The sequence below is a fragment of the Dioscorea cayenensis genome, chromosome 3 (genome assembly GCF_009730915.1).
Source record: "Dioscorea cayenensis subsp. rotundata cultivar TDr96_F1 chromosome 3, TDr96_F1_v2_PseudoChromosome.rev07_lg8_w22 25.fasta, whole genome shotgun sequence".
Lineage (NCBI taxonomy): Eukaryota > Viridiplantae > Streptophyta > Magnoliopsida > Dioscoreales > Dioscoreaceae > Dioscorea > Dioscorea cayenensis.
The window spans coordinates 12904688-12919099 of NC_052473.1; the positions used below are offsets into that span (position 1 = coordinate 12904688).

General features: G+C 35.6%; 1 protein-coding gene across 1 annotated transcript; it reads right to left on the bottom strand.

Moving 5' to 3' along the window:
• Positions 1-7673: 7673 nt before the first annotated feature.
• Positions 7674-11357, bottom strand: LOC120250414. The gene is made up of 6 exons (XM_039259237.1): positions 11090-11357; positions 10554-10998; positions 9987-10293; positions 9146-9345; positions 8709-8788; positions 7674-7804 (listed from the first exon to the last, which is right to left on the bottom strand). Exons 1-6 carry the CDS (start codon positions 11355-11357, stop codon positions 7674-7676), a joined length of 1431 nt encoding a protein of 476 aa, XP_039115171.1.
• Positions 11358-14412: the final 3055 nt, after the last annotated feature.

Here is a 14412-nt window from a genome sequence, read left to right on the forward strand (position 1 = left end):
ATCAAAATTAAAGAAAAAAAAACAGTTGAAATAGAAGAAATGGGAGGGAGTTAATCCACTTCAATGATTCCCTCGCCCCTTTTCATCTTTCCCCCAAAGAAAAATTAAACATATTTTACATTTAAAAATTAAAATAAATATTAAATCTCCAATGTTCTAATTGAATAATAGAATTTGATTAAATTACCATTACTAAAAAAGCTATTAATTAAAATTGTTGTGACATGAATTAATTTTTTTCCACCATGTTGATCCTTATTGAAATTATATTTCTCCTTTGTTGTATGAAATAGCCATTTAGAACTTATGAACTTTTACAATTTTCAGAATTTAATTAGTCTTCAATTTATGCTTGTTATTAGCTTGCATTCTTTATTTATTTTATTATTTATTTATTTAATATAATAACTGCCTGTGTGATCTTTAGCCATGTTTTTTTAGGGAAAATTACTGTTCACCCCTCGTCATTTTCAAAACTTCCCAAAAACCCCCTCCAACTTTTGCACACCCCGGACAGCCCTCCGTTATATTTTACATTCTCTTTAACCCCCCGCCGGTAAGTTGAAGTGGGTCCATGATATGAAATTCCTTTTTTGCCCTTGAAAAGGAGGGAAAAATGGCGCCCAATCATATCATGTCCGAACTTTATGCATAGTTTTCCAATTTTGTTTGCCTCCTGCTTGCTTTTTCTCAAACAAAGTTTAGAAGGCTCATATCTTGTTCTTCTTGTTCTTGTTCTTCTTTTTCTTCTTCTCATTTGGTGTACTCAATTTTAGCTCTTCTGATTAAATTATGGAGAGTTTTTGTGCTATTGCTAGATACAACGGGGAGGGTCTAGTGCTAATGTTCACGGTGCTGACTTCTTGGGAATGAGTGTTAGCTGAAATATGTGCGCGATGGGGTCTCGATATTTCCCGTGTCAGGGTGAAGTTTATCACACCCGATGGACATAAAACGGTTTGTCTCATGCGTCACGTGCACTCCATCTTCAAATGTACTGTTGTTGATCTTGTTGTTGAGACATATGATGTGGCATCGTGTCCTACTGAAAATGAGTTCTGCTCGTTGTAAGTTTCTTCTCGTTTATGTTTATATAGTTGTAGAAGCTAATTATTATTTAATTATCCATGTCTATGTTTAAATTTATCAAGTTTCCATTTAAACAATATTATCTCCGTTTAACTTATTAACTTATTGTTTAACTTCTCACGTCAAATACAGTGTCGTCGACAAGGAGACCGATGATGTGGTATCGTATCCTACTGGAAATAACGGTTTTTTCCATGTCACCTTCGGTGTTGTCGACAACGAGACCGATGCCTGTGACGAGAAGGCAACCTGGGCGTCCTAGACGAAAGAGGATCAAGTTGTAAGCATCCGAGGACGGTGAGTTGCGTTGTAGCCATTGACACTCTTCCGGTCCGCAAGTTGCGTTGTAGCCATTGCCACGCTTCTGGTCACAATCGCAGATCGTGCAATGAATCTGTTGTCGAGTAGGCATTGTGTATATACTTCTTAGTATTGTTTAAATATTGAACTTTATATTTAAATACATCTGTTACCGTTTAAATATTGGTTTCTCTATTTAAATTTTTTTTTATCGTTTAAACTATATTTTTATCCGCTTAAAATATACAACGTGATGGTGCCAGCGGTTCCCCAAGTGTAATTAATGCACGCTCGGTTACCCAAGTGTTTCCACTCCCGTCGCACATAAAAATCGGAAGCCGAAGCCGCGACGATCTTTCGTTGGATTTCGCGATATAAATGGGAAGGAAGAACCATTTTCGTTGAACATACTCTACTGGCGCAACCACTCCTCTTCCTCTTCTTCTTCTTCTTGTGTGATGGTCATCCTGTCGAGTCGAACATTTGGTGTTCATGACATTCGCTCCATTCAAACCACATTTTTTTTAGATCATAAACTTTTTTTACTGGGGATGTGTCATGATTGTTTTTCCTCTTGTCATCCGTAAACAACTCTGTAGGTGAAAAACTTTCTTTTTTTCTTGCCCAAAGGCGAAATGCTCGCCTTCTTGCTCTCAGGTAAGCAATGAGCGCAAAGTACGTTTCGCCTTGGGTGAAGAAAAAGAAGGTTTCACTTACAAGTTGATTGCGAGATGATTACGGAAGAAGGTTCATCACATATCCTTTAAAAAAAGAACTTGATCTATAAAAAAATGTGGTGCGACTAGAGCGAGTGTTGTGGACACCCTATTCAAAAGGTATACTTGGGACGATTCCGAGGTCCGTGATGAGTTACGTCGTCCGTTAAGCGGAGAGTTTGAAGCTTAAAGCAGAGAATTTTTTTGTATTGTCTTACATTCTATTTTTTTATCGAGATTTGTATTTTAAGTAAAGGTCATTGTAATTACTGCTGATATTTAATAATAAAATGAATGTTGTATTGTATTGTATTAAATGTATTTTTATCAGAGATTTGTATTTTAAGTACATTTCATTGTAATTACGTTGATACTTTATAAGAAAATGTTAAACTGAGAAAATGAAATTTAAACAGAGCAAAATAAAGTTAAAGGGAATGAATGTTATCAGAGATTTGTATTTTAAGTAAGTTGATATTGAATAAGAAAATGAATATTGTATTGTATTGTCTTAAGTGAACATTTTATTTTTATCAGAGATTTGTATTTTAGGTACATTACATTGTAATTAAGTTGATATAATACAATAAGAAAATGTTAAACAGAAAAAAATCAAGTTAAAGGGAGAAACTGATACTTAAACGGTATTTTAAACAGAAACTTTGTTATTTTAAATAGAGAGTTTGTTATTTTAAATAGAGAGTTTCAATACCTTAGACTGGGAGCTGATGAAATGCCGAATGCTTTAGCGGAAAATATAAGTTGTTAAACGGTAAACTCTCAATTCTTAAACATTGATATCATTTGTTAAACAGAGACCTATATTATTAAACAGAGATACAAATAGTTAAACGGAGACAACAAAACTTAAACTGTAAAAACTCATTATTTAAACGGAGACCTCATTTTTACAACTGCAACCATATCAACTGAAAGGGTAAACGTAGATTATAAACATTACACAAATCACAACAATCAAAAACCATTTCGATCGTGTACTACGGATGAAAATGTAAAAACAAAAACAAAAAAACCATAGCGGAGAGATCTCCCTCGAGACTAACAAAAACCCCGAGCCGATAAATCCCCATGCGAGGCTTCAATGTCTTCCAAGAAAAAAACAATATCACAAAAACAAAACCGAAAAAAATGTCTTTTTCGTAATAGAATAGTTAACAAAAAACTATAATCAATACATTAGATTGCAAAGTGATGAAATGCCGAATACTTGCGCGGGACTTCTCCTTCCAGACCCCGGTGGAAAGGGAAGAGCTGGAGACGCAAGTTGAGAGAAGACAAATGGCTGGAGATGCGAGTTGAGAGAAGACAAGTAGCTGTAGTCCTAAGAAAAACCCACCCACTTCCTCTCACACCGCCAAAATGGGTGCAGCCACGACTTTCCGTGCAAGGGCATTTTCATCCATAAAATTTAAAAACACTCCGTTTAATGCTGTTACGTACTTTGGGGGTTTGAAAATCATGGAGTGGAAAAGGATGGGGTTTTTGGGGATTGCAAAACTATGGGGGGTTTTTTGGCAATATGGCAAAGTTTAGGGGTTTTTTTCGGCAATTCTACCTTTTTTTTAAAGTATGGTCAAGCTACCTGAACATGCATACATTTTTTATTGTAATAACTTAATCATAAAGTAAACATCCAAATCACACACCTATGAAGCTACGGTGTGTTTAAAAATATGTCTAATCTAAAATTTTAAAATAGAGAATATACCCAAATTTGTTTAGTAATATTAATGATTCATACTTTGTATACCCAAATTTGTTAGGTTTGGTAACTTGACTTTGTTGGTCTGTTTTACGTTAAGATATTGAGAGATTTCCTTTATTTCCTTTTGTTTCTAAGAAGTTTGTGTTCTTCCTAGAGTAAGAGGGGGAAAAATAGTTGTATTTCTTTCTTTAAATCGATGGCATGCATGTGTCCAAGTAGTAGATGGTTGATTCATTTTTACTTAAAATTAGGAGAAAGATTTAGTGATTATGAGTTTAGTGGCTTATATTGTGCCTAGGGTGTTAACTTGGTAGGGATTCCCCATCCCCATCACTGACTCTTGACGGGTAATAGTCTCTTCATCTCTGTCCCTTGATGAGAATACAATTATCAATTTTGGTTTTTTTTTAATTATTTAATACCAATCCACCCAAGAGATAATATAGAAACTTACAAAAAAATGCTCCTTTGTATGTTTATCAATATAAGAAAAAAAAAGATAAAATTTATTATACAATTAGAATAGAGTATAATCTAATACATAGACTTATAGTTTCATAGAGCTCAATAGAACTACTCAATATTTTGAATCCCAAACACCGAAATAAAATCCAATTCCTTTGTTTCCCATATTTTAAATAATCAAAGAAAGAAAATTAACAACAAACCAGTCACAAATCTGTCACATTTCAGACACTAAAACTAAAAATATACATTATAGAAGCTAATCTATTAATGAACTAAAAACTATACACTCATAAGAACATCTGTCACGCCTCGAACCCTGCTCATCGAACCAGGTGCAGCCGCATACTCACAAGGCCAAGACCAAGTGGGCACATAAGGTCTCAATATCTGTCTCACAAAACAAAAAAAAGTAAAACAAATTAACAACTTCACAAAAACAAAGGAATTCAAGGGATACAAATAGATAGGTTTACAACTACTGATCAGAGGAAAATCTAAAATATAAAAGTCGAAGCTTTAAACAAATAGCAAGTTCTGGGTTTACAAGAATAAGAACTATTTACATGCTAATGAACTGGTATTCACTCAACGGTCCCCACTAAGCTATTCACCACACACTTACTCATGATTTGAAAAGGAGAAAATAACTATTTATGAGCTTGAAAACGCAATAAGCACCCACTACAAAACATACCAAGATCACATAAAAATTTCACAAATTTCAAAATCACACTTAAGAGTGACATTGTATAATAATTATCATATATAAAACCCAGAAATCAAAATATTTCAAACAAATATAATTAAACAAAATGAACGAGCATATATTTTGCCAAATAACTAATGCTAAAACAAAACATCAGAATTCATATATTTAAACTCGGTGACCCGAGTCGAATTTCAGAGCTTATTTGTTTACCCTCGGTAACCCTGAGCCAGAATATCAGAGGCCGTTATTCTCCACCGACGGAATGGTGTGAAACTATAGTTTTCATGTCAGAAGTACATGTTGACACGATCAGTGTTTAACCTCCAGTGACAGGATTATTGCAAAGTTAATTGGGGACTACAAGTTGTTATATCAAGATATGTCGTGTACAAACATTTGTCAAAACAGAATAGAGAAATTCATTGATACCGTTTTTGAATAAAACATAATTCCAATTATTTCCCAAACTAAATATTTATATATGAATTGCAAATAATATATAAATAAACAATTGAGAAATACGCCAAAATAAATAATGCCATGTAACAAAAATAAAAAATAAAAGTGTTAATACTAATAATGAAATGATTAGATAATAACTTATAATCATTTAAAAACATAAATCAGTATTTTTCTCAAGTAATTTTAGAAGTACAAAAATCCAAGATTTTTCACGTGTATATATAATAGGATTTTTATACAGGATACTTGATTAATGCCCAAAAAAACTCAAAATCCCAAATTGAACAAGTTTCATCAAAATACCCTAAATTTGAGAATAATTTTCAAGGATCTAAAAAACCTATTTAAAACCAGCAAGAAAATTTAACAAAGTGCTATCCTAACCTTACTTAACTTCCAAAGCATTGCAACCACATCAGAAGGTTGTGCATAACACTGAAATTCTTAACCACCCAACCAAAGTGATCAATTCTCCCTACTCGAACAATTAAACCTTCCGTACCCTAACAAAGAAACTCATTAGAATCGAAATATATACAAGAAGGTTAACAAAAGCATGATTCAAGTAGGACTCATACCATTGAGAACTAAATTTAACATAACTTTTTCTATATTTTCCCAAATCACAAAATTCAAGATCCTAAGAAAAGTAGACATTTAAAACTATGATATATCTGAAATTTACATTATTTGGAGTACTACTCAAATTATATCATTCAATTGAATCTCTGATTATTTCTGCAGACATATAATTCAGACATATTTCTTTCAAAAATGTATATCTCTCAATATACAACTCTAATAATGATATTTTATTGAAACTCAGATTACTTAATGAGAAACAACTTACATATTTTTCATCTCACCCAATTCAGTGTCCATGATCATCAAAAATACCTATAAATCTTCATGTTTTGCACAAAAATATCATTCAAGATAGTTACACTAATAAGGCTATATCTCACAAACTATAGATGGATAAAATTTGATATTTTGCAAGTACTTAGCCAACGTCGAACTCTACAAGTTTTTTATTTTAGCCTCCTCCAAATTCTGCCTTTAAGACCCCTAAAATTGAAGAGGGGTTTCTTCTATTATCAAAAATGAAAATCTAAAACCTATCAAATCAATCTCAAACTCCTCAAACGAGAAGCTAACCTAGCCTATCTATCACTAACATTTGACATTAACAGATCAATATCTAGAAAACAACAATAACAATTCTACAATTTAGCCAAAGATCCAAGGAAAAGGACGCTTATGATGTAGCGAACGAATGCCAAGTAATGATAAGGTTAATGACTTGTTTAATCTGAGAATGCCCAAGTCAAACAACAAGGACTTAAAACCCTGTTTAGCCTGAGAATACCCAGGGATTTTAGAAGAAAAAAAAATCAAAGAAACACTTTTATTTCATCAAAATCATCTACTGAACTTAGCCCAAGGGCTTACAATAAATAGACCAAGGAAAATCAGTAAAATAAACCCTAAAAGGAGACAAATAAAAATTTTTGCCAAAATGGAAAGTTTTCAATTTATAGCAGGGAAATAAAAGATTTAACATAATAAAGCTAATGCCTAAAATGGAGTACAAATCCGAAATTCGTAGCCAAAGATACTACTAAATCAAATTTTTCCTAAAACGACAAAATCCATGTTTTCGAGGCCAAGATGATGGAATTCGTTGACTTGTTTTCCATCAAATAGGACCCTCAAAACACCAAAACTTCACCACTCAGAAAATTATCAAAATACCCCTGTTAGGATCTGTCCCATTTTTTCAGAAAAGTACAGGCTAGTTCCTCAATAGGTATAATACCTGAATTGGTCACTCTACTTTTCTCTCTCTTCCCTTTTGGTCTCTCTACTAAGAAATGCTCCCAAGTAGTCTCTCTACTCTTGAAAATGGTTCTACTTAGTCCCTTCTACTCTAAAATAGGCCAATTATTGGCTGTATTTTCAAGAGTAGAGGGACTAGATGGGAAGAGATTAAGGGTAGAGGGATTAGATTAGGTCATTTTCAAAAGTAGAGGGATTAGTGGGGCACATTTCTGAGTAGAGGGACCAAAAAGAAAGAGAGAGAAAAGTAGAGGGACTAATTCGGATATTATACCTTCCTCAATACGCCCCACATCATTCCCTCCAGGTTGAACAAAATTCACCCTCGAATTATCATCATCTGAGGAATTATTATAGTAGGGTACTAAGTACTTGACGTTGAACACATCTGCCATCCAGATATGGCTTGGTAGCTTGAGTCAGAAGCATTAGGGTTGATCTTCTCAATGATCTCTACCAGTCCAATCTTCTTGATGGACAACTTGTTGTACTCCCCTACAGAGAACATTTCTTTGGTCAGGACAGCCCACACATAATCGCCAACTTCAAACTCCAGATGCCTATGTCTTTTAGTTAGCACTTTCTTTGTACTTCCTTGTAGCCTTCTCTAAATTATCCTATACCACCTTATGAACTCCTTGTAACCCAACAACAAAGTTTCTTGTCTTCCCATGGAGTCTGGTCTTGTTAGGCACTGGCACAAGTCAAGAGGTCCTCTGGGAACAAACACATACACCACATGGAAGAGACTGAAGCAAGTATTGCGGTTGACTGCATGATTGTAAGCAAATTCGGCTTGGCATATTTTTTGGTCCCAACTGTTCGCATGTTCCCCAACTAGACATCTCAACAAGTTACCCAAAGATTTTTTAACGACTCGTCTATCCATCCATTTGTGGATGATATGCACTACTTAAGTTCAACTGGGTGTTCACCATCTTCCATAAGCTTCGCCAGAAATGGCTCAAAAATTTGGTGTCTCTGTTAGAAACAATCTACGAAGGTAAGTCATGCAAATGGCATATCTCTCGAAAATATAACTGAGACATGTTTACATCATTTATTGTTTTCTTGTAAGATATGAAATGAATCATTTTAGGAAACCGATCAACAACTACGAAGATAGAGTCATTACCTCACCATGTACGGGGTAATCCCATCATGAAGTCTATGCTGACATCAACCCAAGGTTGAGAAGGAATTGGGAGCGGCACGTATAACCCTGCATTAGTAGCTGTGCCTTTGGACACTTGGCAGATTTGACACCTCTGTACAAACCGTTCCACCTCCTTGCGAATAGTTGGCCAAAAGTATGATGCTTTAATCAATTGCAAGGTTTTGTCCCTCCATACATGGCCCTCACCAAATAGCTCCTTAATGATTTATGGCCTCAAGATACAATCCAGAATGCACAACTGATTACCATTGAACAGGAAACTGTCATGGAGCAAGAAATCGGTCTCCTCCCCATCTCTAACTCTATCCAGAACACCAGAAAAATAGGAGTCAGATGCAAGTAATTCACAAAATGAGTTAAACCCAGGTACCTCAATGTGCTTCCTGGTTAGAAGAGTCTTCCTCCAGCACAATGCATTGGCTACTTTATTTGTCACCCTGATTTGTGCTTCACCACGAAAGGTAAAGCATTCTAGATAAGCAACCCATGAAGCATGCCTCTATGACACTTTATCTTGCTGATGTAGATGCTTTAGCGCCTTGTGATCAATGTACAAGATAAACTCTCTATGAAATAGGTAATGACTCCAATGCTTGACGGCCTACACTACGGCATAGAACTCCACATCATACGTACTGTACCACATCCAGGCACCTTACAGTTTCTCACTGAAATAGGTGATGGGCTTGTTGTTCTGAGTCAGAACTACCCCTATCCCAACTTTGGAAGCATCAAAATGTAATTCAAAAGGTTGGTGGAAGTCTGGCAATATCATGATTGGAGATACAGTGAGGCGCAATTTGATCAGTTTAAACTTCTTCTCTGTCTCTTCATGCAATCCGTCAATGGAGCCATGATGCTACTAAAGTGAGGGATGAATTGCTCTGTAAAATGAGGTCAGCCCATGAAAACTACGAACCTCCATTAGGGTGTTGGGTCGCGGCCATTGCTTTGCTATTTCCACCTTGGACTCATCTACTTGTAGTCCCTCCCTAGTAATCATGTAACCAAGGAATGTCATCTTGGAAGTCATGAACACGCACTTCTTAGCCGTGGCATGGAATCATTCCCTGCGAAGCACTTCAAGAACATCCTGCAATCGCTCAAGATGTTCCTTGGGGTTAGCACTATAAATTAGAATATCGTCAAAGTACACAACAACATATTTTCTAATGAAATAGCCTCAAAACCTAGTTCATCACATGCATAAAAGTTCTAGGTGCGCTAGATAACCCGAAGAGCATGACCAACCATTCATACAAACCTTCTCACGTCTTGAATGTCATTTTCCACTCGTCATCGGGTTTAACAAGTATTTGGTGATACCTGCTCTTCAAATCCAGCTTAGTAAATATGGTCGCCCTATTGAGTTGGTCAAGACAAGTCATCAAAGCGATGAATAGAAAATCTGTACCTAACCATAATTTTGTTGATGGCTCTGCAGTCCACGCATATCCTCTATAAACCATATTTTTTTGGTGTCAGAAGGGTTGGAACTACGCAAGGACTCAAACTCTCCCGAATATGCCCCTTCATCAGCAATTCCTCCACTTGTCTCCACAGCTCCTCATGCTCGCTCGGGCTCATTCGATAGTGAGGATGATTTGGAAGGGCCACACCAGGTTCTAAATCAATTTGGCGTTGAATGTCACACAATGGTGGCAACTCATCAGGTAATTCTTCAAGAAATATGTTTTTAAAGTTAGCTACGATAGGCATCACGATTTCTAGAATTGCTTCTTCAATTGTAACCCCGCTCCCTATCAGTGAAAAGACCACATCTGACTCCTGTATCTCCTTCTCAAATCTGGCCAAGGTTAGTAAATTGATACTGTCCCTAGCAGGGTTCAATTGAACGGTATCCCTAGGTAGTAACACAATCTTCACTCCATCCCTTGTAGAGCTATAAGTATTGGTCCTACCATCATGCATGAAGCTCCGATCATATTACCAAGGTCTCCCAAATAGCAAATGACATGGATCCATAGCGACCACATCACACTAAATGGCATCCTTGTATTTTAATCCAATAGAAAAAGAGATCAAAGCACATTGAGACACGGTTACCTTACCCGCTTCTTGAGCCATGCAAGCTTATAAGGCTTAGGATGCTCCTCAGTTTTGATCCCCAGTATTTGAACGATAGTTGCAGACACAATATTCTCGCAACTACCTGCATCAATCACTAAACGACATACATTTCCCAAGATGGTATAAGGAGTTTGGAATATGTTGGTCCTCAACCAATCCTCCTTGACAACTCTTAGTGTTAAACAAGACCGCCTAACTACCAATGCAGCACCCACATCTCCTTTGATAAACTTTTTGGTTTCCTCATCATTTGGTTGCTCATCCACAACCATTTCTTTTTCTTCCTCCTTGAGATCGGTCGCATCAATGAGAAGTACTTTCTTCCCGGCCACCTTCTGGCATTCAGATAGCCTATGACCCACTTCTCCACTAGTAGCCTTGTTGGAAAATTTTGTAGTGTTGGCATTCTTAGTAAGCCCTCCTGTTTCAACAAGGTTCATGCCACTAGGATGCTTGTTGTTGCTACCATAGCCACCAACAAAACTAGGGTTACGTCACCATTGATTCTCCACCTGTAGAGTCCCTCAAGTGTGCCATAGATACAGAAACATGATCAAACATATTAACTGTATCCTGAATTTGTACCCTCAAACCTCTAATATTGTATCGTGCTAACAACTGATCCTCTATCTCCTGGATCTCGTTCCTTGCCACGAGTTGGTAAAATCCAGTGGTATAGTCATCTACCAACCTAGTGCCTTGCTTCAAATTTTGAAGTCTTTGGTACATCACTCTCTGGAAGTTGTAGGGAAGAAATTGTGCACGCAGATGCTTCTTCATCTTCTCCAACGTACAAATTTTCTGTTTTCCTAGCCTGCTTCATGTAAATTTCAGTTGTTGCCACCATATAGTTGCTCGGTTCTGAAGTCTGGTCGCCACTAAAGGTACATGTTTATCTTCCGGCACGCCTTTGAACTCCAAAATTCCCTCCACAGTCACCACCCAATCAAGGAATGCCTCTGGTTGCAAGCTTCCATGGAATTCAGGAATCTTTGTGCGCATACCCGCCTCCCAGCATCTCTAATCATACTATGAGAGATCCTTCCTATATCAAGTCACCCCTTCGCTTGGATCAACATTAGTTTGGGTGAAGTTTGGTACCTGATTGCCCATAAGCGCATTCATCCTTTGGTTTAGATGTTCTATTAGATGCTCCATTTTTCAATCCACCATCTGCTCCATCATCTGTCCCAATTTTTGCTACAATTGGGTCATTTTGATTGTGCTCATATATCTCTTGAAGATTCTGCTCACGCCTAGGTGCCATGTCTTCTCCACGAACGAACGAACGAAAACTTTGTTGTCAACTGATGCAGTAAACGAATGCCAAGTAATGATAAGGTTGATGACTTGTTTAGTCTGAGAATACCCAAGTCTAACAACAAGGACTAAAACCTTGTTTAGTTTGAGAATACACAGGGATTTCAGAGGGGAAAAAAATCAAAAGAAACACTTTTATTTCATCAAAATCAACTACTAAACTTAGCCAAAGGGCTTACAATAAATAGACCAAGGAAAATCTGTAAAATAAACCCTAAAAGGTGATAAATCAAAATTTTGCCAAAAATGACAAGTTTTCAATTTATAGCAGGGAAATAAAAGATTTAACAAAATAAAGGCAATGCCTAAATGGCATACATATCGGAGATTCGTAGCCAAGATACAACCAAATCAAATCTTTCCTAAAACTACAAAATCCATGTTTTCGAGGCCAAGATGATGGAATTCAACCAAAAACCGGCATGACTCACAAACAAATCTAGTGACTTGTGCTCGTTGAACCATAAACCATCAAATGGGGCCCTTAAAACACCAAAACTTCACCGCTCAAAAAATTACAAAAATACCCCAGTTAGGGTTTGTCTTATTTTTCCAGAAAAGAATAGACTAGTTCCTCAATACGCCCCACATCAACTTACCTCAACAATAATAGTGAAACAATCCTTGACGATGAGGCCATTCTCCTGTCCTCGCCGCTGACACCACACTCAAAAAGGGAGATAATGATGAGGCTAGGTCTCTCTCTTTTTTCCTAAATAGTGATCTAAAATGAAAAGAGGCGAAAAGATGGCTAATGTTTCAAAAACTGAAAAAAAAAAAGAATATAAAAAGATTTTAATGTAACCGCCTAGCATTAACATTTAAAATTAAAATAAAAATTTAATTTCTTGGTGGGGCCCACAACATCTTACAACAAATTCAATCAAATTTAACAGATGAGATCTATAAGACTCATAATCAACTTACCATTAATTTGTTCAACTCAAAAATCAACTCCACAGTTTTCATCATAATTCATCTATACTTTCATTCTCATGATGACCATCAACTTGAAATATAAATCAAGCAAATATAAGTTTCATTAAAATATCAATATATCTATAAAATTTAATTACCAAAATAATCCCTCTACTTTTCTCGCTTCACTTTTTGGTCCCTGTACTTGCGTTTTGGTATTTTAAGGCTCTCTACTTTTGAAACTGAGTAAATTTAGTCCAAAGCAAAACATACATCAATTTTGTTGTCTAATTTAGTAGGGTGTAACATATTTTTGGATTAAAATATTATTAAAACAATTAAAAATATGTATTTTAGCATATGTTTGTACTCTTAGTAAATGTCCATGTATGGCCGCATATGTATGTGCACATCTTGGCATATCTGTGAAGTTATTTGACAAATGTTTATGTGAATAAATCCTCATACACAAATGTATATAATTAGATGGTAATCTTGAAAATTTTAGATACTGTCTCATTTTGGTATTTTAGAGAACAGTGGGTATATACATGATCATGTTTATTTCTGGGAGAGTGTGTTGAATACTTCACTAATATATCATGTTGCTGGATTACGGGGTGTATTTCTGGTAGACTCAGTACTTGTCACTATATATGGTTGTGTTTTTGAGAGAGCATGTTCATTAATTTCTAGTAGACTCAATATATGGTTGTATTTACGAGGTGCATTTATAATGCCATTACATATATATATATATATATATATATATATATGATATTCTCATTTGGAAAACTAAGAAATCCTCTTTGATTTATTTTTATATAGATCACTATACTCTGACATTTCAATAATCTGATTTTGGTATCTAGTAATCTAATATATGAATGTTTGCTTTGATATTCTGACAATCTGATTTTGGTATTTGGTAATTTGGTATTTAATGGTCTTCTTTGATATTCAGACAATTTGATTTTGGTATATGGTATTTAATGGTCTACTCTAATATTCTAATAATCCAATTCCAGTATCCTGATCTAGCATTCAATAATTCAACTCTGATATCCGCTTTCTAATATTCTGATAATCTGACTTTGTCATCTGGTATTTAAAATTTTGATAATCTGATGATGGTATCTGACAATCGGACCCTAATGTTTAAGAAAAGAGAGTGCTCTGACATATATGGGAGAAGTAACATATTTTGTGTATATGTTAAAGGTATGATTGCTTTGGATTTTGTTCTAAGGTTTTCTTTACGTGGTAGGGTGGTTGATTAGAGTATATATTGTGTGGATGTTGTCTGACATTCGGGTTTGGGTAACTAAGAATTGATTCTATATATGGCACATTTGGGAGACCTAGATTATTTTGAAGAAGATGATCAATATTATCATATTGACTTCTGAAATATCCATGAAGTATTAAGTCTTTGTATGAATTTACCTCGTGAACCTTCTTCGTTGATTGATACTTTTGTAAATATTTCACTTATATTGAACATTACTTCACTAATAAAAGAAAGCGTGCCCTTTTTGATTTTTTTGAAGATGGGTTTACATGTCATTTGAGGTATTGCATACATCATGGGGCCCAT

Excerpts from the sequence above, each read along its gene's own strand:
- LOC120250414 (XM_039259237.1), bottom strand. The coding sequence starts at position 11,357 with ATGAAGAAGCATCTGCGTGCACAATTTCTTCCCTACAACTTCCAGAGA. Across the intron at positions 10,999-11,089 it reads ACACTTGAGGGACTCTACAG|GAGGGCTTACTAAGAATGCC; the intron begins GTGGAGAATCAA and ends TTGTTGAAACAG. Across the intron at positions 8,789-9,145 it reads ACCTATTTCAGTGAGAAACT|AGTTAGAGATGGGGAGGAGA; the intron begins GTAAGGTGCCTG and ends TGTTCTGGATAG.